The sequence below is a fragment of the Onychostruthus taczanowskii genome, unplaced genomic scaffold (assembly GCF_017590055.1).
Source record: "Onychostruthus taczanowskii isolate IOZ18803 unplaced genomic scaffold, ASM1759005v1 scaffold53, whole genome shotgun sequence".
NCBI classification, from domain to species: Eukaryota; Metazoa; Chordata; class Aves; order Passeriformes; family Passeridae; genus Onychostruthus; species Onychostruthus taczanowskii.
Window position 1 is genome coordinate 4,874,209 of NW_024502902.1, and position 23,210 is coordinate 4,897,418.

At 37.5% G+C, this 23,210-nt stretch overlaps 1 protein-coding gene across 4 annotated transcripts in view; it reads left to right on the forward strand.

Moving 5' to 3' along the window:
- LARGE1 (LARGE xylosyl- and glucuronyltransferase 1) overlaps positions 1 to 23,210 on the forward strand; it is a 272,087-nt gene that overhangs the window by 80,042 nt on the left and 168,835 nt on the right. For 2 of the 4 annotated variants that reach the window (XM_041416690.1, XM_041416691.1), the window contains 2 exons: positions 2,169 to 2,355; positions 12,790 to 12,888. In XM_041416690.1, the coding sequence (XP_041272624.1) occupies positions 2,250 to 2,355; positions 12,790 to 12,888 (205 nt within the window). In that variant the 5' untranslated portion in view covers positions 2,169 to 2,249. Of the gene's footprint in view, positions 1 to 2,168; positions 2,356 to 12,789; positions 12,889 to 13,504; positions 13,651 to 23,210 lie in introns of those variants that run through there. The other 2 variants (XM_041416692.1, XM_041416689.1) reach the window with 2 other exon arrangements.

The following is a 23,210-nucleotide window of genomic DNA, read 5'->3' on the forward strand; positions in this document are numbered from 1 at the left end:
CCTTTTTTATTTGTTAGAGCAATTTACATTTGTAGGGCAGAAAAGCTGGATTCCATCCTCCACATCAACCTGTTCAGAAACTTAACTTGCATGGATATTTAAAAGAATATATAGGAAAAATTGAATTATTTCTTAAATATGCCACCACAGGAGGAATTAATCCACTAGCAGCACTATAACTCAGAGTCTGTATGTCATTGCCCTGGAAATTTGTATCAGCACACTTGTAAAAGTGTGGTTTGAGAAACTGTGGTGTTGACTTTTAGTTTGTTACCTGTAATTTTTACAGGTGTCATTGATAGGAGCAGTGTCCAGCATGTTTCAGTGCAAAATGTGGCTATTTGCCAATGACTGTGCTTGGGAGTTTACATTTTCAGAGGTTTATTTTTCTTTGCACAGACTGATGTCAGTGGTTCATGCCAGTACATTTAAGGGAAAAAAAAGAACTCCTACTTAAAATATGTGATTTTGTGTATTTTATAATATACATGATTATAAATGTAGAAGTCTGGGAAATTATCAGTGTTTTTCAAGTAGGCATGTAAAGGACTCTCTTCAGAGTTGTACAAGCTATGTGGTTTAAGGAAAAGAAATGAAATGTAATCATTATCTAAATACCATTAATAAAGATAAGAGTTCTCCACAATTTATCTACCAAATGTGTGTCTCTCTCTAGCACAGAGTGACTCTAATACCACAGTTGTAATATTAAGTCTGCCCACATGTTTTGTGCAAAATCTCTGTGGTGAGGCATTCATTGCCTTGAAAAGCTGACACAATGGAATGCTTTTTGTGCTGCCTCTGGACAAATTATAGTCCATTTTATCAGCTCCAAGGTCAGAGTACTATCATGGCTCTTAAACTGTAGTGTAGTAAAGTGGGCTCTATTGAATGTTCAAGGAATGGCTGTAAGTTTGCCTGATTACTGCAGCCAGGTATCTCCAGCACCAGAGATGTTTTGTCTGAACTTATTTCTCTTGTCTACATTCTCATTTTTGCTGTAATTTAATTTCAGAATTGATTTTTGCTGCAATATATATGGAGTTGTAGAGCTAAGACACTCTCAAGACACAGGACAGCCATTGTTAACATGTCACTGTAGAAATGATACATTGCTTGTATCAGCTCTAGTGCTGTTTTAAGCGTAAGTCAAAGGGCACTGTTATTAAACAGCTTGTACTACCAGAGTCTCTTTCTTTCCCTACCATTCTTGTAGACCACTTTTATTCTTAGAATTGAAAAACCTAAGCCCTTTCACACAAAGCCTGAAGTAGATTTACATGGACTGAATACTTCTCTTTCCTTTAACTTGTCTGCTCCTCGTCTTTCCTTCCCTGTCAAAAAAACCTGCTATCAATATGAAACATTATTTTTAGGCTCTGCATGCCTGCACTGGTGTGGGAATATTAATTTTCCCGTGAATAAAAATAATCGTATATTTTTTTCTTGGCCCCTCTGAAATGCAGAACAATTATTTCAAATTAGGATCAGAATTATTTTTTTCCTAATAAAAACTCTGTAATTCAGCAGAATCAATTTTTCTCATGGTATTCAGTCTAAAGTCCCTGATAACCCTGTGTGAATATGGATACTTCTTTGCCCATTTTGCACTTTCTCTTCTCCCCTGTTTACACAGCAGCTCATCAGCTCTGCTTTTTGGTGTGCAGAGGGGGTAATTTCAGTAACGTCTCTCTATCCCCAAACTTCAGGTTTCCTTTTTTTGGTTCACTCTCTTGAGTTTATGACCAGTTGCAGATGGATCACTGATTCACTGGTGTGACTTCTGCTCTTTGGGAGCAGGTGAAAGAATGTGGGTGGCTTTCTCTTATCTGCCATGGGACCCCAGCACACATGGGCATCAAAGATCTCAGAGTTCCTGTAGAGTAAAATGAGGAAAAAATGTAAATAAAACTGACATCTCTTGGCAAAACAGAGCTTAGTGTGTATTTAGGTGATATCGTGTGCTTTATTGACTTACTGTCTTAATTTGACTTCTAAAACTTGTTTTATTTTTAAGTAGTCATGGATACTTTTGAAATGGGTACCACTTTGCAATTGCAGCAGCCCTTTTTTATCCCTGTTCTTTTAACTCTTTTGGAACACTGGCATAGTTTATAACTTTCTGTAGATTGATAAGCTGTTGAAATATTTTTTCCTTTCCTTTTCAGGGAGTAATATGTGGGAGGCTGTGGACTATTTGCTTCCGACATAGGAACAGCATTGGGTTGGGATTCTGCACTCCTGGGAGAATGCTGGGAATCTGCAGAGGGCGACGGAAATTCCTGGCTGCCTCTCTGACCATCCTTTTTGTCCCAGCCATTACATGGATTTATCTGTTTGCTGGGAGTTTTGAAGGTAGGAGAAGAATAATGGCTGAGGGGTGGTGGTGGGGTGTGGAATTATTTGTAGCTGAGCAGACAAATGTAGATCAGTCATCACTGAATTTATTTAAATAAATCTTGACTTGCATATGAAATTGTTCCCAACGTACAGATTTTAACAAAGGGCCTTCCTTAACATGTTCTCTCTACTGAGGATGTTGAGTTAATTACTGGCCACAATTACTTGGTTTTCCACTCATCTTTGAACTTTGAAAATGTGCAACAACTCCCCCCCTGCCCAGTCTACTAATCTTCTATTTTCCAATTTTTAAAAGTTGGTCTATTCTATGCCCTGTAAGATTTTTAACATCTTGTTTCAGATATGCTGAACACAGAAAATCAATGAATATCGATATAAGGTTTTTTTACATAAAAGTAGTTTGGATCCACATCCACCTGACTCTCAGTGGATTGTTTTAGTTGGAATATCTTTCTGTCTGCTTCTTTTTTTTAGGTGAAAATCCTCCACTTTAAAGGTACATTGTCTTGTAGCTATGTAATGAGCACTTTTTATAACAAGACATGGAATAATCACTACTTTGTCTTTTAAATTGTCTGTCTGATGAAGTTTTATTCCTGGCATTACAGATGTTCATCAGTAATATTTCAGTTAGGGGAGGTTCAGGGATTCTGGCTCTCCTGCTCTTTGCTACTTTGTAGCTTTTTTTGTTTGTTTTGTGTATTGTATTTGAAGCATTTTATTTTGGGCAATAGTTATGTTATTTTGGCAAGAGTAAAAAAATGTCATTCAGCTTCTGTAGTTGGATTAGCATGAGGAAAGGTGTTCCAACCTTGTAAAACTATTCAGTCACTAGTTTACAGTCTGATAATTTTTGAAAGGCATTGTTTAAAATGTCAAGCTTCTTTCATGTATCCTTGGCTGACAAATCTCTGCTGTGTTTGGAAACAAAAGGGGTTTCCATGTTAAATCACAAGTAAGAACATGTAAAGATTTTCAGTGTGTGTTGCATACAATTCTGAGTTAGTTATATGCCATGTACAAATATTTGTTTATGAAAATTTATTCAAGTACTTAAAATTCCACCTTAATGGGCAGTAACTCCATGAGCTCATTCTAGAACGAAACACTTGTGCGATTCATGTTAAATTGGAAATAAAAGAGGTGCTAATTGCGTACATATAAATAATGATCTGGCAGGTAGAACACTACTGATTTTGTTTGATTTTTAAAAGCTGAGCAAATGCAGGCCTCACCTTTTTGCTTTTAGAAGAATATTATGCTGCTTTGTTCTAATGACTATTTTAATTGTGTCCACAATTGATAATGCCATGGTGTTTTAAATTCCTCTGTGAGTGGAATCCTTTGTTTTTACAAAGAACTCAATACAAATCTTGAAATTTGCTGCTGCAGAGTATTTGAAGTGACTTAAAGCTCTCACTGTGAATTAATCTTAAATGCAAACTAGGGAACAAAGCCCATTACCTGTTACAAAGCCTTGCACTGGAAAAGGACTGGAAATTATGTACAGTTAGTAACTATCAGTGCTTTTTCTGTATCTGTTTTCTTTTTTTTTAATTTTGAATGGAGATTGTTTAATGTTTCTTGGTTAAAAAACTAAGGTTGGTTAAATATTTATTTAGCTGAATAATAGCTAGCATTTTCCTTAACTTGTAGGTATTATGGACAAAAAGTTAATGCCATTTTGTTATTCTACATGACTTCTTGGGTTTTTTCTCCACAGTGGTTCCCACAATTTTACTCATATTTGAGCTCTCTGTGGAGGTTGTAGTGAGATGGGGGTGGCTTTCTCCTCCCAAGTAACAAGCAGTAGAACAAGAGGAGATGGCCTCAGGTTGCACCACAGGAGGTTTAGATTGGATATTGGGAAAAATTTCTTCATGGAAAGGGTTGACAAATATGGTTGATGCCCCGTGTGAGGAGACGTGAATCTTGGCTCCATGTTTCAGAAGGCTGATTTATTATATTATGATATATATTATATTAAAAAGATATACTAAAAACTATACTAAAAGAATAGCAAGAAAAAGATTCATCAGAAGGCTAGAAAGAACAGGAATGGAATGAATAACAAAAGCTTGTGACTCAGAGAGTCTGATGCAGCTGACTGTGATTGGCCATTAATTAGAAACAACCAACATGCCCCAGTCACAGATGCACCTGTTGCATTCCACAGCAGCAGACAGTTATTGTTTACATTTCTTTCCTGAGGCTTCTAAGCTAGAATAGGAGAAAAATCCTAGCAAAGGATTTTACATAGAATATCATGGCTACAGACAAACATTGGAACAGGCTGCCCAGGAAAGTGGTTGTGTGACCATCCCTGGAGATGTTTAAAATATGTGTATATGTGGCACTTAGTGACATGGTGTAGTGGTGGACATGGCAGTGCTGGGCTAACAGATGGGTTCAATGGTCTTAGAGGCCTTTTCCATCATCAACAATTGTGTCATTCTGTGATTCTCTGAGTAGAAATTGCCTCACAACAGCATTGTTCCTTGATCTGAAAGCATCAGGAAAGTAGCATCTTCTCTGCCTTCTAGCACTTGTTTCTTTTGTTAATCACAGAGCTAGAAATTTTCTTTTCAGTACATCTGGTTTTAGATTTGAGTAAATGGTTTTTGTTAGACTTTTCTCCACCAAATTAAAGAAATCATTGGTACCTGGTATTGTCATAGATTCATTTAATTGTTCAGTGTGGAAGGGACTTCAGGAGTTCTCTCATTAAACTCCAGCTCAAATCAATGTGGGTTTTGGAATCAGGCAAGATTTTTTAGGCCTGTATTCAACAGTGTCTTGAAAACCTCCAAGGACAGAGAATACATGGACTTCCAGACATACCATGACTGAGTGCCTCCTCTCTTTGAGCCCAACATTCTGGATAGTTTTTCACACATGTAATAGTCCACCCATATACGCAGTAAAATCCCAGCTTGGCTGCAGAGGTGCTGTGCTTAAATTCAAGGGAGACCACATCGACTGGTCATGTATTCATAGTCATTTCAGCACAGCAAGCAGTCAGGTTGGTCAAGCATGATTTACCCTTGGTGAATCCAATTGCCATGCCAGGCCTGGGAATGTTTCTGTTTGAAGATTCCTGCATACAGTAGGAAAATCGCTGTAGCCTTTTATTCATTAAGTAACGGGATTGACCTAGCTGAGTTGTCACAGCAAAAAATTTTGTGGGTTTTTTTTTTGTTCTTTTGCAGTTCTTTTTTCTTTGTTTGTATCTTTCAGGGCTCTAGACTCAAATCTCTGGTATGAAATCTGTAGTGCTGTGTCTGCCTCATATTCTTGATGTAATTAGGAATTACATTACTCACCCATGTGTTTATATCTGAGAACTTAAGTTATTCATTTGCCATTGCATGGGAGTGGGATCACATTAGAAACCCTTTAAAAGCTTTGTTACTGAATCTGTAATATAAAATATGCTTTACTGCAGTCTGTTCCACTGTCCTGCTTTTTGAATATTTCAAATTTCTTAACACAGAGTTTTAGTTTGGATTTTGTCAGAAAGTACATGGCAGTCTGCTACTTCACAGTTCTCATTCAACACTTGCAGTGAGACCCTTCCCTTAGGATATTGATTGGAGGTGGTGTTACCCAAGCTGTGACAGCAGTAGCTACTAAAAGCCTCATTAATCATGTATAAATGTCTATTAAGGCTATGAAGCAGAATATTAAAGATGATATTGAATATTCTATGGCCTTTGAATATACCTGGTTACTGTTGTTTTTAATAATGCACAAGGACAGCATAATTTCAGTTATCTGTTACTTTGAATGAAAAATCTAATTGTTCCAACATTCTTAGAATTTATTCAAAAGACAAAGTAAGGGAGTAGGAAGGGTGGAGTGCATTTAAAACAGGGATGAGAAAATAATCAAATAACGCATGATGAATTTTCATTAGAGATAATGTAGCAGTTTTACTAACTAGTGGTAGCTCCATGAATGGCTTAATTTTCCAAGCTATATGAAGCAGTTTTCTATCCCCCTTACCATGAAGATTATGTAAAATGGAGATTTGGAACTGTAATTTGACCATGCTTTCTAGGTTACTGATTCCTCAAAAAAAAAAAAGGCAAAAGAAAAAAGTTCACTGTGGCTGTGTGACTTCAGCAGATTTACAGTCGCCTATGTTTTGAGAGGATGAAAATACACTTGAGTTACCAGTCTCTGTGTTGTGGATCCACTTGAGGTTGAAATACTAAAGTATCTGTGTAGGGCTCCTGTGTAGAATACACTTCCTGGGAAACAGAGAGCTGGTAATGTAATGCAAAGATAAAAAATTGAAAGTTGTGTGAGATCCTATAGGGAGTCTGTGAGAGAGCAGTTGACTGGTTTCTTTTAATGGCTCAGGTAGCATTTTAAAAAACAGAGCCTGCCTTCTTTCCTGGGACTTGCTTTCCTTGGTTGTCCTCTTTTCACTCCAGAGTTGGGCAGCTCTGACAATTCATTTCAGTCAAAGTCATCTGTAGAGGCATGATTGAAGCCAGAGTTGGGCAAACACCTCATAAAATACAATAAAATAAATTGAAGGAAGGCTGCAAATATTCATCTTAGTATTTAAATGGATTCACTTTGACGCTGTTCACACTCTTTTTGTGTATGTTTCTATAAATATCCTAGTGAATATGTTAATTGAGAAGACTGTCTATGGGAACAATGAATATCTAGTTTAAATATTCATGGGAAGTAGATTTTGAAATCATATTTGTGAATACTTGAATCAAAAAACTGATTCTGGGGGTTCAGCTTTTTTCAGTTAAGTGCCAAAAGTTTATCAAGTGATCTATGTGCATGATGAAAACTGCCCAAACTTTTAATGCTTGCATTAAGTGGCTCATAGAAAGAGGCAAACAAACAAGTAATTACTAAAATATCTGTCAGACACTTGCAACTGATGAACAAACATCAGAAAATAACTCCCTCACAGACAATGTAATCAAAAAGCCACAAAACATACAATTGGGTTTTTTTTGCTACGTTTCCTTCAGTTGGCCTGAGTTTTATCTGATGTGTGTCTCAACAGGATTAAACATGAAAACTTAATCCATTGTCCATTTAAAACAGAAGCTTCCACCTTTGTATTGATCCTGTCTTTTTAATAAAGTTCTGAGAAAAGAAGTCCTGAAAGGCTGCCTCGGCATATAAGTAAGGGTGCTACTGTGATGAGTGCCTGAACAGGTTTACAAGAGGTGTGTTAAGTGAATATTGGCTCTCCTTAGTTAAAAAGCCACCCCTTCCTTCGTTTCCTTTCTGGAGTAAATAATGCTGGCTTACTCCTCTCCTGTTACATTTATTCCAGGTGATGGAGAATTGCTACTTAAGCACCTCTGTCTCTACTGCAGTCACTATATTTTCTTAAATATGTTTGGGCATCCTACCAGAGTAGCATCAGTTATGATAGCAAAGACCTCAGGCTTTTGAGAAGTTTTGTTGCTCCTGGAAAACTTGTCCTTCTGTGAAACCCTGGTAATTTGGCCATACAGAATGCTGATAAAGGACCAGAAGGTCCATGCTGTGAAAGCTGAGTCTCATTCTCTCTTTAATTTAGAACTTGGTGATCCCACGTTTATTTTTTTAAAGACTTGAGAAGCCTTATATGTCCAACACCTAAGAAAATAAAATTAAGTGAATATTGAAAGAGTATGACTCCCCATTTTATAAATAAACAGGAAATTTAAAATAGTTTCTGTACCAAAACAAGAATGGCCTTATGCCAGGAGTGTCATCCAAAATACACCATGGTCATGAGAAGCTTTTGGAGGTCAAGTGGTGGAGTTAATGAGGAACATGGATTTTTTTTTTTCTTCCTCTCAACCTTTTTTTGATTAAATTTAGAATTCTGCAATACAATTTTATCCTTAGCTAGTAATGACCATTCCCACTGGAATGCTGAAGTTGAATGTTGAAGTCAATGCTGTTTTTTCTTCAGCTTGCCAAGAGTTCACATTCTTAAACCAATACCCTATCATCTCAGGAGAAGCCTTGAGTCTTGCAATGGCCACTTCTTCTGTCAGTGTGCAGTGCCAAGGGAAAGCAAGTCTGCATTGCTTTTTGGAATTCCAGTACAGAGGGCACACATTTTCTTTTGATGCTCATATTTTTAAGTACATGCTTTCAGAAAAGCAAAGTAAGCTGTTGGCTTATCTTCTTTGTTCTCTGTACAATCTCATGGTTGGATGGAATATTTCTTTGTTTTTAAACACCAGTTTTCTCTCGGCTTTCTTTTTTTTTTGACAGCTCTTAATTTGTCATTTCTGGCAGAAACATAAAGGTCAGAATGAAAAGGAATTCTTTGACAGGCGTGAGGGGCCAGCTTCTTTGGAACAGCAGCTAAATTAATGTAATCTGTGGGATTTCTCAAGGGTTTTGTTTCATCCTGGTCTTTCTCCTTCTTTGAGCAAACTTTTGGGAAAAATGCCATCTATAAAAGTTGAATTAATCAAAAGTGAGCCAATTTCTTCCAAGAAGAAGGGACATCTGGATGCCCAAATTCTGTTAGGGCTGTGTGGAAGGCTTGAAAGTGGGACTGCTATTTCTGGATTGTTCCTTCTGTGTTTCAAAGATGAGTACTTACCAACTTCATTGTCAAAACATGTTTTTTAGTATAAAAACACAAAAACAAGGTGAGCTTAAATGTCTTGTTAAAAATAAACAGAAAAACAAATCCCAAGAAGCAACACTTGGCTTTCTGAAAAAAAAAGTGCAACTTTAAATACACCAGAACTCCTTTGTGTGCTGGAACTAATGTAGCCTGACTTGCTGTGATTGATATCCATGCAGCTGATTGATGCTGAAGTTGCTTTTCCTACAATTTATATAATCTAGCTCCCATATGGATCTCCTGGTATCTAAATAAATCCTGAGCTCCTGCTGCGGTGTATTTCTCAATGGTAAAATGTTTGGCATCTCTCTCTCTCTCTCTCCCCCCCCCCACCCCCTCTGTGTTCCTGGCAATTGTAGAAGCTTTGTTACCTCTGACTTCTTTCCCTCTAACAAAGTAATTTGAAATTAATCAATGAGCTTTGGGGGCAAACAGGCAAGCAGGTCAACAAATATATAAGCAGAAGATAAAAAAGTATCTAAAAAATAGACACTTTAAAAGATTGAAAGGAAAATGTAATTTTTGATTCTCAGAACAATTAATTTGGGCTGTTCAATTTTTCTGAATTTTTTGTATTTAAAATTTGCGGGGTGTTTTTCAGATCAGGAAAATGTTTGAAATCAAAATCTGTCTTGTTAGACAGCAAATTGCATCTGAAGTGCCTTCCAGTACTTTTGAAACTTATGTTTTGAATATTTATTTAAATGAGTAGCATACTAGAAGGAGGAGGGGTCAGGTTAAAAAAAAATTCAAATGATTACTTCATACACCGTGTATGGTCATTCTTACGTTCTGGAGATTATGCTCTGGAATGGTGTAGGAAAAGCAACTAAGTGGGAAGGTTGATACCCTGTTTTTGGGTGGATCTGTTTTTTGTATGCTTAGCTTAACAATACCAAATCTTCAATACATCTCTTTTATTTAAACCCTCTCTACACTTTTCAAACATTTTTCAGACATGACAGCCATTGAATTGTTCAGCTGAGTAATTATTTCCTTCCCTTGAAGTTTTGCCTCTTTTGTGTTGCTTTGCAGTTCTTGTTTCTAGACTTGAAAGAGACTTTTTTTTTTTTTTTAGTACATCTAGATATCCTTGGACTATTGAGTGACATGCACAACTAACTTCAAAAACATAGTCTGACAGCAGTCATCCTGGTTCACTCAGCTTTGTAGATACCAACTGAAAGAGGAAAAGTTGGTGACCCAGAGACTGATGCGTTTTTAGCCTGAGATTCTCTTCCAGCTTAGCCCCATTCAAGCTATTTGAGCCATCCTGCGACAATAATTGTTTCTAACCTGTGCTATGACCGCCCTTCTCTATAATTTTGTGAAATGGTCGAAGTCCAGAATGTAGCAACAAGGTTTTTAACCTTTTTTTTTTTTTTTAGTTTTATCATTCTGTTTGTCTTTAAAATTGCTGAAAGATGGGGAATTGGGGAGAGAGCTGAAAGTAGTGAAGTTAAAATTGCCAAAAAAAATTACAGAATTGTCACATTTTCCTAAATTGAATTCACAATACAAAGGAGACTGTGCTTCTGTTTGGTATATTTACTTTAAAAAAATAATTATAGGCCCAGTTTAAATATTTTACTGTATAAATGAAGTGTTTCACAATGAGATACTTTTTCCAGTGAACTTGTAATAATGTCTGTACCTATTATGGAGAAGAGGTGTGTGGTTTGCTTTTTGAATAGTGCTTCCTGAACTTCTGAAGTGCCCAGTGAAATCACCACCACCAAAAAAAGCTTTTAAACACGTGGAGTAGCTTACAAGTTTAACCCTGGAGTTAGTAACACACCAGGGTCCTGATTGGAAAACCAAAAATGTGTACCTACAAAAGTGAAGTGAAAGGGTGATTGTAGCACAGTCAGCCCTGCTTGTGCTGGCGGTTGCTGAGCAAGCACAGGCGGTGTCAGGGGTGGGGATGCACCACCATGAGAAGCAGAGGAAGCCTGGGCAGCTTGGGGGCTCTCATCTAGCCACTGAAGCCTGAGCCCCTACATCTCCCAAGTGATTGTTGTTCTTCCTAAGCAGTTTAGACCCAGTGCAGTTGCTGCTACACTAGGATCTTCATTTGGCTCTCTAGACGCAGGATTGGGGTTGTCATAATGGAGTTTAAAATCAAAGAATGTTGCATACCATTTGTGTAATGTATTACTCAAATTATTTCTGGAGCTGAAATAATGCCATAGCTAATAGGATGGTATTATTCTTTTATGTTGAAAGCACTTGGCGGGATTGCTGGAATAAAAAAGTGTGAAAGTTATCAGTTTCTTATGTGATTAAATAGAGTGAAAAAAAATTACCCCAAAGTAGTTGTGTTTCTTCCCAACATTTTCTTTCCCTACAATTTTTCCTACTTTATCATTCACCTTTCCTTATTTATATGTCATTACATCTCTCCTAGAGTAGTTACAACAGTCTTTGTTTAATTTGTTTCAAAGTAGACCCAACAGACAAATTTGTAGGTTCTTCTCAAAATTACACAGAACAGTTACTGATGTTCTATGGGCTTGTGAAGATTTGTAGGTTTTTACCATTTTAGTGTCTGTTAACAGTCAATGTCTCTCACATCTTGCATAGCACAGGCTGTATTATGTTGTAGAATTGATAGTATAATGCTGGCCAGTAATTCCTGCATCAGACCCATGTGTTCTAGATACACCAGAGCTGTTCTTCCAGCCAGATTTCTCAACTTGATTTTAAAGCTGGTGGAGGATTCTAGCACATCTGTGAATAAATTATTCTGTCTTGTTAAAAAATACATGCTTTAATCTCTGTCCAGATATTTCTGGCTTCAAGGTAAGAAGTGAAAGACAAGAAGTAGATGATGGGGAAAAACCAGAAATGGATCATTTTAACAGTTTCAGTTTCATGTAAAGTTAGTAATCATGATTATGAGATGTTGCAGTACATAAAGTGCACTTCAAAAATATCACCTTGAGGACTATAGATGAGAGTGATGCAGTGCTACATCTCTCACAACTTATAGTTGTTTAAGAAAAGAGATAAATTCATAGGATAATTGCTAATCTTCCCATAGCTAGTAGAAGCTAGTTATCAGGATGATCAGTTGCCATCCTAGTCCAGAAAAACTAATTTCCCAAGCAAAACATTTGTTTTGGGCTCCAGGTTTATGTACCTTTTCAGTTGTGAAAAATAACCTTTCAGAAAGGATCAAATCACAGTTTCAGTTGCAGGTTAAGCATGGTTATTAAGTTTAAGAAGAAAGATGTATTTCAGCACTAATTTGGCAACCAATTATTCATGGCATCAAGGCTTATAAACTTAAAATCTATCAGTACTGTATTCTCAATTTTCCAAATAAAACATAAAATCACTGTAGGGTTTACGATTTACCTTTAGAGCATTAAAACATAGAAGATTTCTCATCCATTTCTTTCCCAATGTTAAGGCATTCAGCATTCTAGAATTGTATTGGAATCATATCACCACTTTAATATTTCACCATCACTGTATTTCCTGCCTGTCATTGGATTTCATTTAACCCAACTCTGTGATTTTGCTTGTTAACTTTAGCAGGAATAATGCTTTCGGGTGAATGAGTGCTATAAAAGTCTGCTTTTTATTCTCTACTAATCAAACTGTTATAATGTGTATCTCAAGGGATCCACACTGACTTTAACGAAGGTTTTTTGTGGTTTGAAATGTAATACACACAGAATGTTTTCTAGCAGTATTAGCGATAATGGATTTAGCTATTTCACCTCTTGCTTCAGTGCGTTACAAACCCAAGGGTTTAAGGTAAAAATCTCAACAGTGAGGTTACATTTTATATAATATTCTTATAGGAACCAAGTTTACAAATACATCTGCACAGCTACACATAATTACTGGTTTCCAGGGAACTCCAGCTAACTTTCTTCAAAGCTTTGCCAATATACACAGAGGTAAGTAAGTTTGAAAATAACAATTATCTAACTTATTTGAGTTGGGTGAAGCTATTAGTTGCTTGTTCATGTACACTTGAGTGGAGATGTGATGAATTAAGTGATCTTTCCTGTAGAATGCAAATGCAGTCATTTAACCAAATGGTTGAAACCTACTATTTATCTGCTTTAAATTGCATGACTTTGTTTGTCCCTGACTGCCTCATAGTAACCTGACTTCAGAGTCGCTGATGGTGACTCTCAGCTTCATACTGAGTTTCTTGCTTTTAAGACACTTAAGAGCAAAATATTCCCCTGTTGTTATTTGTGGCCTTTTTTCTTCTCCCCAGTTTTAAACATTTGCTTATGCTCCCTTTCAGCTGCTGTACGTGTACCTCAGTGATGTGATATTAATAGCAAAGATTAAGCAGTTTCAGCTCATCAGAGAAGAGATATTAATCATCCCCAGGCCCAATGAGAAGTTTAATTTTCTGCTCTCTTTTTTCCACTAAGCTGTGATGGCTGTCACTCGCACCGATGTCTGTAGGACATTTAATAACCTGCTTTTGAAGATGCATTTCAGTGGTTTCTTTCCTTTTATTTCCTCTGTCAGTCTCAGTGAATTTCATCATTTTAGGCTTTAATTGAAGACCGCTGTGAGGAGATGGAGAGAAGAAAGTTATTTCTTGAACAAAACTATTTAAGGGACTCATGGTTTTTACTGTATTCAGGAGGAAGATGGGTTAAATCAAGATACTGAAAACTATGGGAATTGTTGTTTTGGTATGTGACTACCTGTTCCTCTTGAAAAATTCCATATCCTCCTTGTCCTCAGCTCCTGTTTATATGCATTTATTTATTTGTGCCTGAGAAGTGTGATTAGATTTGTGGTGCAGTATGGATGATGCGGAGCACACTGAATCAGGGAATGACAAGAAAGAGTCCACACTGAAAACTTCATAAAACAGCTTCCAAAATGACATCTGTACTAATAAAAGCACTCGTGTGTGATAGTAGACTAGTTGACATAGCAGTTGCTGTTCAAAATGGCATATCTCAGACTGGCACAAACTTACCCTTCCAGGGGAGCCCTAAACTTAATAAAATTCTTCTCTGAGATGATGCTACTCCTGTCACCTGTTAGCTACAACCAGACAGTGAAGTATTGATAGGTGATAATGTGCAATCTACATACCCCCCTATTTCTGGGGTTTTTTCAGCTGCTAAGAGGTTTTAAAAACAGAGGTCTCTATTAGGAGCGGCAGGAGATTACAGTTGTCTAAGTCAGAGAAGGACAGATCAGACTAAGACAAAGCAACACACAGAGCTCAAAAGAAAAATGGTTAGTTTTTTCTATGGTCTTCAGATAGACTTCATGTATTAGTGTTTTTGTTGGTTGAACAGTGAGGTTGCAGATTAATTTGAACAGCACATGATGCGAAAGCACTCAAATAGCATTTCAAGCAGGTCATAATTGTGGATGCTGCCATTCTTGCATTGCTGGCTCTGGCTGCCTGGTTTTGAGTCAGTGTTTCTCCTGTTTGAAAAACAGGTCCTTTCAAACTTGAAGAGGCTCAGGTTGAGCACCTGAGATCTTTAATCCAGAATCTCTCATTGCCTTTTAAAATCTCTTAGAAAATGTGCCTTCCCCGCCTGGCACTTTTCTGTACTGGAGGCATTCATTTATTCTATCTTGCCAGGAAGACTCTTGTGTAGCTGCACTATTTTAGCTTCCTGAAAGGTCTCTGTCTACATTGGTCACTTGGGATGAACCTTGGAGCTTCAGCAGGCCTCTTTAAGTTTTCAAGTCACAGAAACTGGCTGAGCTGTATTAGAAATGGTCTTTTAAAAAGAAGGTTTTTACTCTTATAGCCACTTTTTCATCTTGGAGGCTACAACCACAATAGGCCAGTAAGTCTAGATATTAGCTTAGAAAAAAAAAATATTGCATATTGCAATTGTTACTGCTAAAGAAAGGACAGAACCCTTTCCACCAACAAATCTACAACAAATAGCACTGTTTTTCTTCAATTGGTCTGATAATTTAATTTGCAGGTTGGTTCAGGGGAGGCAGATCTAGAATGGTATTGTCAACCTCTGAAGCAAAGCATAATGATAATTTTGTGGGGAAAAACTATTTGCACCATACTGCAATCTATGAACACATCTGCTGTGTAGAGGAGGATGAGAGTTGTAATTTCTTTAATTGTTTTATTAAGGGCAAGATATTACCTTTGCAAACAAATGTTTGGAAAAACATTTGCATATTTAAATAGACATATATTTAATAGCTAATAGTTGTGTTTATCTTACATAGCCATCAGTACATTACAATGAATAGAAAGACCTTATATTATTTGAATCTTGTTTAGAAATACTCTGCCAAGGTCCTGGCACATTGTTTGACTGCATGTAAGAATGGAATAATCTAAGCTGTTCCTGGACAGGGTTTTTTTTCTGCTAATTACTGTTTGATTGCACTAAAGTAAGGTACTTGATCTAGGAGCTATGGTGAAATAGCCTCTGGTTAGAGGCAGCAAGTAATGGAAGACTTCCACTGGTGGAAAAATTATCCATGGTAATTTCATGTGGTGCTTGTTGGAAGAATCGTATTTGCAGCAAGTGAGAGTAGGAATCGCAAACAGAATTGTTGAGAGTTGGAACCTGGTTTTAGTGGATGTCACAGAAAAGAAGTTCTAATCGTGTGGTGAAAACTGAGAAGGTAAGAGCTTAATTAGAAATGGAGGAGCTAATGAATGAGAGTGAGGAAGGAACAGTGCTCAGGTGTTACTGTCACTTATCATAAACTCCAAGCTGAATGGAGTACTTGCAGTCTGGCTTTTTTTAGTATTCATCCAGGCAGGAAGACAAGACAAAGGACAAGATATGCATGCATTGCAAATAGTGGGATGTAGTAAAAAAGTGAATTCATATGGAAAAGAGAAGGTATTATCTTGAGTAGTCAGGAAGACATGGGGTTCTGTTCTGAAAGCACCATTTGCAATATCACTAAAAGCAGCCTTGCTGGGCTGCACACTAATCTTGTATTTGAGCATCATGTATGTGTGAAAAGATTCAGCACCATGAAAATGTGTACATTCCAAATTATTCATTAGGTTTGCATCTTTTGAAATAATAGGAAATTTTTCAATGTGAAACATATTCAGAACATAAAAGTCAAACTTGCAAATTGATGATTAATATTTGGTAGCCATCAAGTGTTTATGGATTTAACTGAATCAGTGTTTTTAAATTGTAGGAAATCATGAATAATTGTTAAGAGAGATTTTGATGTTACAAGGAATATGGATAACCTGCTTATTTGGCCCTCTCAAGAGCAAACATTATATGCAAAATATATTAAAGAGAAAGAGAAAAGTGATCCTATAAGTGAGGCATTTTTGGTTGTGGCTGATGTTGGAAGGACTATTTAAGGCTAATTTAAGTCTCTCCAGACCTCCTAGTACTTTCTATTATCAGTCTAACTCAAGAGCAGAGGCTATACATCATCAACCCTCTAGTAAGACTACTGATGGTTATGTGGTTAAAAATAATATGAATACTAGAATAACGAAAAGACAATGACTGCAACTTGATAAGGAGTTAATATTCTGCCTGTGTACTCTAATGTTCCAGTGTACCACAAAAAAACCTGAAGAAATAGCTATAACACTGAAGTTTTGGTTAATTATTTTCTATTCATATAAAGGAAAAGTACACTTCTGGATGCTGAAACAGAAGAAAAGGAGAAAAGAGACAGATTTCAGAGAGTCAATATTGTTTCAGGATGGCCTGTTGAATGAAATAATGGCTTTGAGATTCCAGACTATGGGAAAAACCACATTCCTATTTAATACTGTAGATTTTCTAAAGAAAACAGCAGAATATTTTTACCAAAGGGATGGCAGTGCCAGCTTATGGGTATCAGAGAAAAAAATTGAGAAGATCTTTGTTTCTTCAGATAGCAAAAGTAGGGTAAAACAGATCAGAACTTCACATAAGCAGTAATGCAAATGTTTGAATTATTATTTCTGAGGATGTTTGTTGAGAAAGATCTGTCTCTTAGTACAGTCCTAAAGCATATGGTATAAGATCAATCCTCTTCTCTAGCTGTTTAAAGAGAGAAAGGTTGATAAATAGTGAAATTCTCAGGAAGACAAGGACTGCACATTTGTATTCACTGCTGCAAGCTGACTAGACTTTGCATTGCATACAGAAGTGGATTTGATCAGAACATAGCGAATTACAGCCTGAAATTGTAGTGATGGGAGATTTAGGTAGAGTTTGACAAGAAGAGAAGTAGCTCTAAACATAAGAGAGTTCAAAGTGTCCCGACAGACTGTGAATAGGAGTCGTGGAATCTCCACCACAGATTTTTTAGAACAGAGCAGTACAGTGGCAAATTAAAATCAGTGTTGGTAAGTGTAATGTAAGGCACCTTGGAAAAGCGTAGTTGTAACACACTATAGTGGATTCTTAGGTGACCATCACTGCTCTGGAACTGAATCCTGGACTTTGAATAAATATTTCTAGTCAAGTTGGATTTGATACTGGGGGATAGTTGGTGGTGTATATATGTCAATAGACACAGGCAAAACTTGAAAGGCCTTGCTGGTTACTAGGATGGGAGACTTAACTGTTTTCTCCTTTCCTTTACCAGATTGAGAACTTTCTAAATACACAAGACAAGGCAGAGCTTTTCACATGAGCACATACTGTTAATACCAAGACAAATGTGTTTTATCAATTCAATAATGCATTTAGGAATGCAAATAGGAAGAAAATATCTGTTCATCAGATCAGTGTATTTCTGACACAGTCTCTCTATGGTATTAATGAAAAATAACTCTCACTAGTTTTAATGCAAAACTCAAGCTGTTTAAGAAAGGGCTTATATGATATTTCAGCCTGGGACAGCTGGGTCTGAGCTCAATAACTGCAAAGGTCTCTTCTAATCCTATGTGGTATCTTTGCAAATATATTCACTATTTGCTTCATGGAGCTCTCTTGGGTTCCACTGAACAGGAAATAAATAATCTCCTTTGCTAGAGAAGGTGTATTATTTGGAGATTATGTTTTGGCTTCTTCATGATTTTAAAACACCATTTTTAAGGATTAAAGCAGCAGCAGCAGAGCTGATTATTTAGTGGTTATTACTTGATGAGGTAATGACACTTGGCTTATTTCCTAAGCACTTTTTGATCTACTGATGAAAAATGCTCTATAGGCTAGGTAATATTATTGTTAACAATAGTGGAGTGTTGGGAACTAATTAGTCTCACCAGCCTTTTTAGGCAAAGGAAAAGAAGTGTTGATGGAGAAAAAGGAATGATGTTAAGCTTTAGGAATGCTTGTTTTGAGTGACAGTCTCACTGTGTAACATGAACTACTCAAAGCTCTTGGGTGCACTTGTGTGAGAAAATGGATTTCTTTCGAAGTGGGTGGTTCAGGTTTTATTTGGGGAGTGTGTGTGTGTGAGATCAGGTCAGGTTTTGGTAGTGTGGGGAGCTACAGGGGTGAGTGACTTTCCTGAGAAGCTCCCCTTATCTCCAACAGAGCCAATGCCAGCTCCAGAAAGAGCCTGCCCCTGGCCAAGGCCAAGCCCATCAGCCACAGTGGTAGCACCTCTGGGATAACAGAATTAAAAATTAAGAAGGGGAAAAAAACCCCAAACCGCAACAGAAAGAGCAGCTGGAGAGAGGACAGAGAATATGTGAGAGGAAGACAGATGGGGAGCAGAATGAAACCCCCATAACCCCAGAGGAAATCATTAGCAACCTGCTTCGCTACATATTATTTATAATATATTCTGCATGTAGTTTTTGAGAAAGCTTAATGTTGATGAAACCTGATTCATGAAATCCAAATTTGAGACTAGATAAGCCCTAATGAGTTATTTGTTCACCATGTAGACCTTCAGTAACCTTCAAGATATAATTGAATTCATGGAAATCTTTTATTACAGTTTTTTGTGAATATGACAAATTACATCTATTTTATAAAATAAATATGACTGTCAAAAGGTTAAATGAAATAACTCTTTTTTGAGAGTTTGAGTGCCCATGGGGAAGTCATCCAGTCTCTTAGCTTTAATACTTTTACAATCTAATGAACTTGAGACTTTCTTCAAAAAACCATAACAAGCAGTTTCTCTGCCATTAACTCCATGAAATGAACTAGCTTCCTCTTTTTCCTACTTGACATCTTACATAGGTAGAAATTTTCTTGAAACTCTTGGAAGTAGTACCAGTTTAAAAAAGGTATCCTTCAGTCTAGGTGTTAAAGAGGGAAAGAAAGAGGTGATGCATCAAGACTGCTACCAGGAAAAGCAAAGTAATTTGACCACCACAGCTGTTATCCAGATAGGTACTGGAATACCTCTGTTTCTTTAAAGTTTCTTTCAAGTTTCTTTTGAAACTTGAATTCTTTTGAGTGGGAAAATATTTCCTGGTTTCCTACTTTTATGTAACTACAGCTGTATTGTTGCGGTGGGTTAACCTTCATTGACTGCCAGGTGCCCACTGAAGTCACTCTCACTCTCCTCCTCAGCTGAACAGGGGAAAGAAAACATAACAAAAGGCTCATGAGTCACCCCACTATCAAAACCTTGTCATGCAAACCCAGTACAGTGGTAGGCCTCTCATTTAGTCATGCCTTACAGGTAGTTGTACCTAATGTCTGTATCCCTAATTTCTCTGCTCCTAATTCCTTGCTGAAGGCGTTATTGTGATTCTGTACATATGTTTGGCTTCGCAGTAGACTGTGACAAGAACAGTTCATCAGAGAAGGGAGAATTAAGTGCTCAGTTGCTCTTTTGAAGTTACTAGTTGCCCTTTCTTCTACTCTGCTGTTCTCCAAAGAGCCCACTGAATGGTCATTCTGACTACATCAGCTTACTGGACACATTGAAAGCAATTTCCCAGGGCCTTGTTTATTGATAATTCTTAGTGATCACTGTTTCTTTCTTACATGGTTGTCTGGAATGTTTTAATGTAAAACTCTATTTTCTGATCAATGATGAGGGTAAAAGCAGCAACAAAAAAGAAATTAATTTGAACTGTTTCCAGTTTTCCTCCTTTCACCATTTCATACTGCATCACAGCCTGTCACTGCTGTGTTGCTCACTGGCATGCTCACCTGCACCCCTGTTTTCTCTTTCACATTTGCACTTGCTTCCTCTCTATCACTTTCAGCCTCACTCACTCAAAATCCTGTAACTGTTCTCCGCTTGCACTTGTGCTGATTCACACATCCCTCAAGCTCTGACTTCTTCCTCAGTGTTTGCACACCTTGTAGCCTTTTAAGCCTTTTGTGTGGCACTTCTGGTTTTTTGCTTTATTTCACTTTCTCTCTGTCACGCATGTTCAATTTTCTCTGTTCCATTACTGGATTCCTGGGGACATATCTGCAGGCTGCCTCGTGGGAGTAGGGGCTGCCGTTCTAGTATATCTCTGATAGTGTTTATGTTTGTTGTTCAGCACCAATGATGATGTGACCAGAAAATTTTAACCACTGCTAGTTTCCTTCCACATGTACATCATTACATTTTGTTCTCTCTCTTTAGAAAAATAACATCATTTGCTTTCTTTTTTAAAAATTGATTTTCACTAGAAAAAACAGGGTTTATTTTTGAGGTGTAAAACTAAGCAACATTGTTCAGCAAAGTTATAATGTGTTCTGTCTGAAAGACCCAAGGAGCCCAGAAATGAAACTAAAAGAAAAGAGTGTTGTATCCCCCAGTTAAAACAAATGAGATCCAATATGGTTCAGATTTTCTTTTCTATACAAGGAAGACATTTCAGACTTGAGAATTCATGCAGGTCAGATGGGCATGGTTCAACCTGTCTAATGCTTTCCTATGCTGCATATTCTGCTCTCTAAATACCTGCTTAGCTATGCTTAACATAAAAAACTAAACTAGAGAAAAATCAATAAAACTCAATCACCGACTGCATTTTATGTTTCTTTGTTGGGACTCTTTCTTGTCATTAATTATCCCCTTTATGAGTAAACTTCTCCTAACCAATGTAACTTTCTGTTCTTTTTTTCTTACTACTCAGCTATGTGGGGTTTTTGCATCTGTTTTATTTGCACCAACTTACATGCTTGTATTTAGGGCTTTCTCTGAAGAAAATGTGATGAGAAATCATATGGCCAGCCAAGAGAAACTAGAAAACAAGATTTTCAGATAGTTAAAAATTTCTTCACAAATCTATGCCCTGCTTCTCTCTGCTTGCTTTTAGTCTTTTTCCTGCTGGAACAGGTTGCCCAGAGAAGTTGTGCATGCCTTGTATTCAGAAACATTCAGGGTCAGGTGGGATAGGGCTTTGAAGCAATCTGAACCTAGTGATTGATGTCCCAGCCCACTGCAGGGGTATGGGACTAGATGACCTTTAAAGGTCTCTTCTATCTCAGATAATTTTCTGATTCTCTGATGCTGTGTTGAACTATTAGTGGAGTGTGTTTGTCCTTAGTTTTAGCTAGTTGCCAGATGGTTTTAGTGTTATTTCACTTCAAATAAGAATAAATAAAAGATCATACATGATTTTCCTTTAGAGGGAGAAGAAGCTGTCTCTTTTTCAGTCATTTATGATACAAGGGAAAAGGGGTGCTAGGAGGGAGATTTTCAGATGTTTTATAGAAATAAGACAATTCATTGTGACAGGATATCAAAACTCAGTGTATATCTACATTGCATTTAGAATGCATTTAGAAGTACAGTTGAATAATTGCTGTCACATATGCAGTATCCACTGCTGTAGGTAAGATAAAATATGGATATTTTGGGAGTCTGGGTGCAGCCTGAGGTGATCCAGCCTCACTGGTGTCAATGTCTGAATTAGTTAATGGAAACATCTCTGGTCTGTCTGCATTCAAAGCTGCAATAACCCATCACCAAAGTTACAGAGATAATGGTCAGCCTGATAGAAGCAGAGGCAAGAAGGGATCCTAAGAGTAGAGGGGCTGAAAAAGCAGTGGAGGAGACCCCAGAGGCCTTTCCAGGTGATCTGCATGACTGATCCATCCTGTTATGTCTTGTCTCAGCCAGCACCTGCTTGCTTCCTGGGAGGGTCTGTGTCTGCCGCTGGTAGGCACAGAGGGCAATTTCTCTCCTACTTCCCCCTATCAGAAGTTCACAAAACCTTGGTGCAAAATAATCATCAGAAGTTCCAAATTATTAATTAGTTGTTATTGGAGCAATCACTGTTAGTAATTATGGGATGTTGTTTTAATATATCTTTGTAGTCAAAGTAGAACTTTCACTGTCTGAAATGCAACTAAATTTAGAAGATATTTAAAGAACTATTATGAGTGGCATACCTAAAGGCATGTCCATTTTTCTACAGTGACAAAGGAATATATTTTTTTTTATGATGAAGGTTTAAATAGATCATTAAAGTTTGAAGTGCATTTTACTTTGGAAGCAGAGTTTGAAAAGGGAAGAAATGTTATTCCCTGCCCCTAATGCTTTCCTTGACTCCTAGGTTGTTTGAATTTCCAGTAAATTTGAATTTGCCTGTGTGACAAAAGTCTAGAGCAGAAGTCCATATTACCAGAGGAATGAAGAGCAGTTTGGGCTTGCTAAATGGCAAAACTGTGCTTCTGTTATGCCCCAGCTGCAAATGGGGAGATACTATTTGTAGGCAGGAAACCTAAACATGCTTTTCCTTGTTCTGGCCAATACAGGGTGAGACTTTGTGGTAGCCAAGAAGAGGGCATGAGCAGGACACAGTTTATTCTGTACTACGTCATGTCATTGCTGGGGGCAGGGAAAAGGACTCTCCAGGAGACGGGCTTCCTTCCTGGTTAAGAAAATGTGGAGGGAGCTGTCTGGTGTTGTCAATTATTGGGGAAATTTTCTGTGTGAATCAGTTGTTGTAGCTTTTTTTATTAACGTTGTTACTGTTACTGTTTGTTTTCTTCTCTCATTGCCGTTTTCAGTAAATTGTTCTTATCACAACCCATGATCTTCGCCTTTTTTGCCTCCAGTTGGAGGTGGATGGGAGAACTAAACTGGAGAATACCATTCCTAAACCATGACAATGCTGTATATGAAATGGCAGAAGGTAGTGTGCTCCTAGCTTGGTTTGGTTATAGTGGGAATTCCTCCTGCCAGCTGCATGCTGGGATGTGAAATGCAGCTGCTTTACTGCAGAGCCTGACATGGGCTGCCCATCCTTCCCTCTGTACCCTCCCTGATGGCTTTCTTCTGGCTTTTTGAGATGTTGAACCAAAAATAGACATGTAGCAAGACAGCAGGTTGTGGGGAGAGATGCCTGATATCTTTGTATTTGCAACTGAGGTTTTCACAAGTCACTATCTGTAAAAATGTAGCTTAGTTT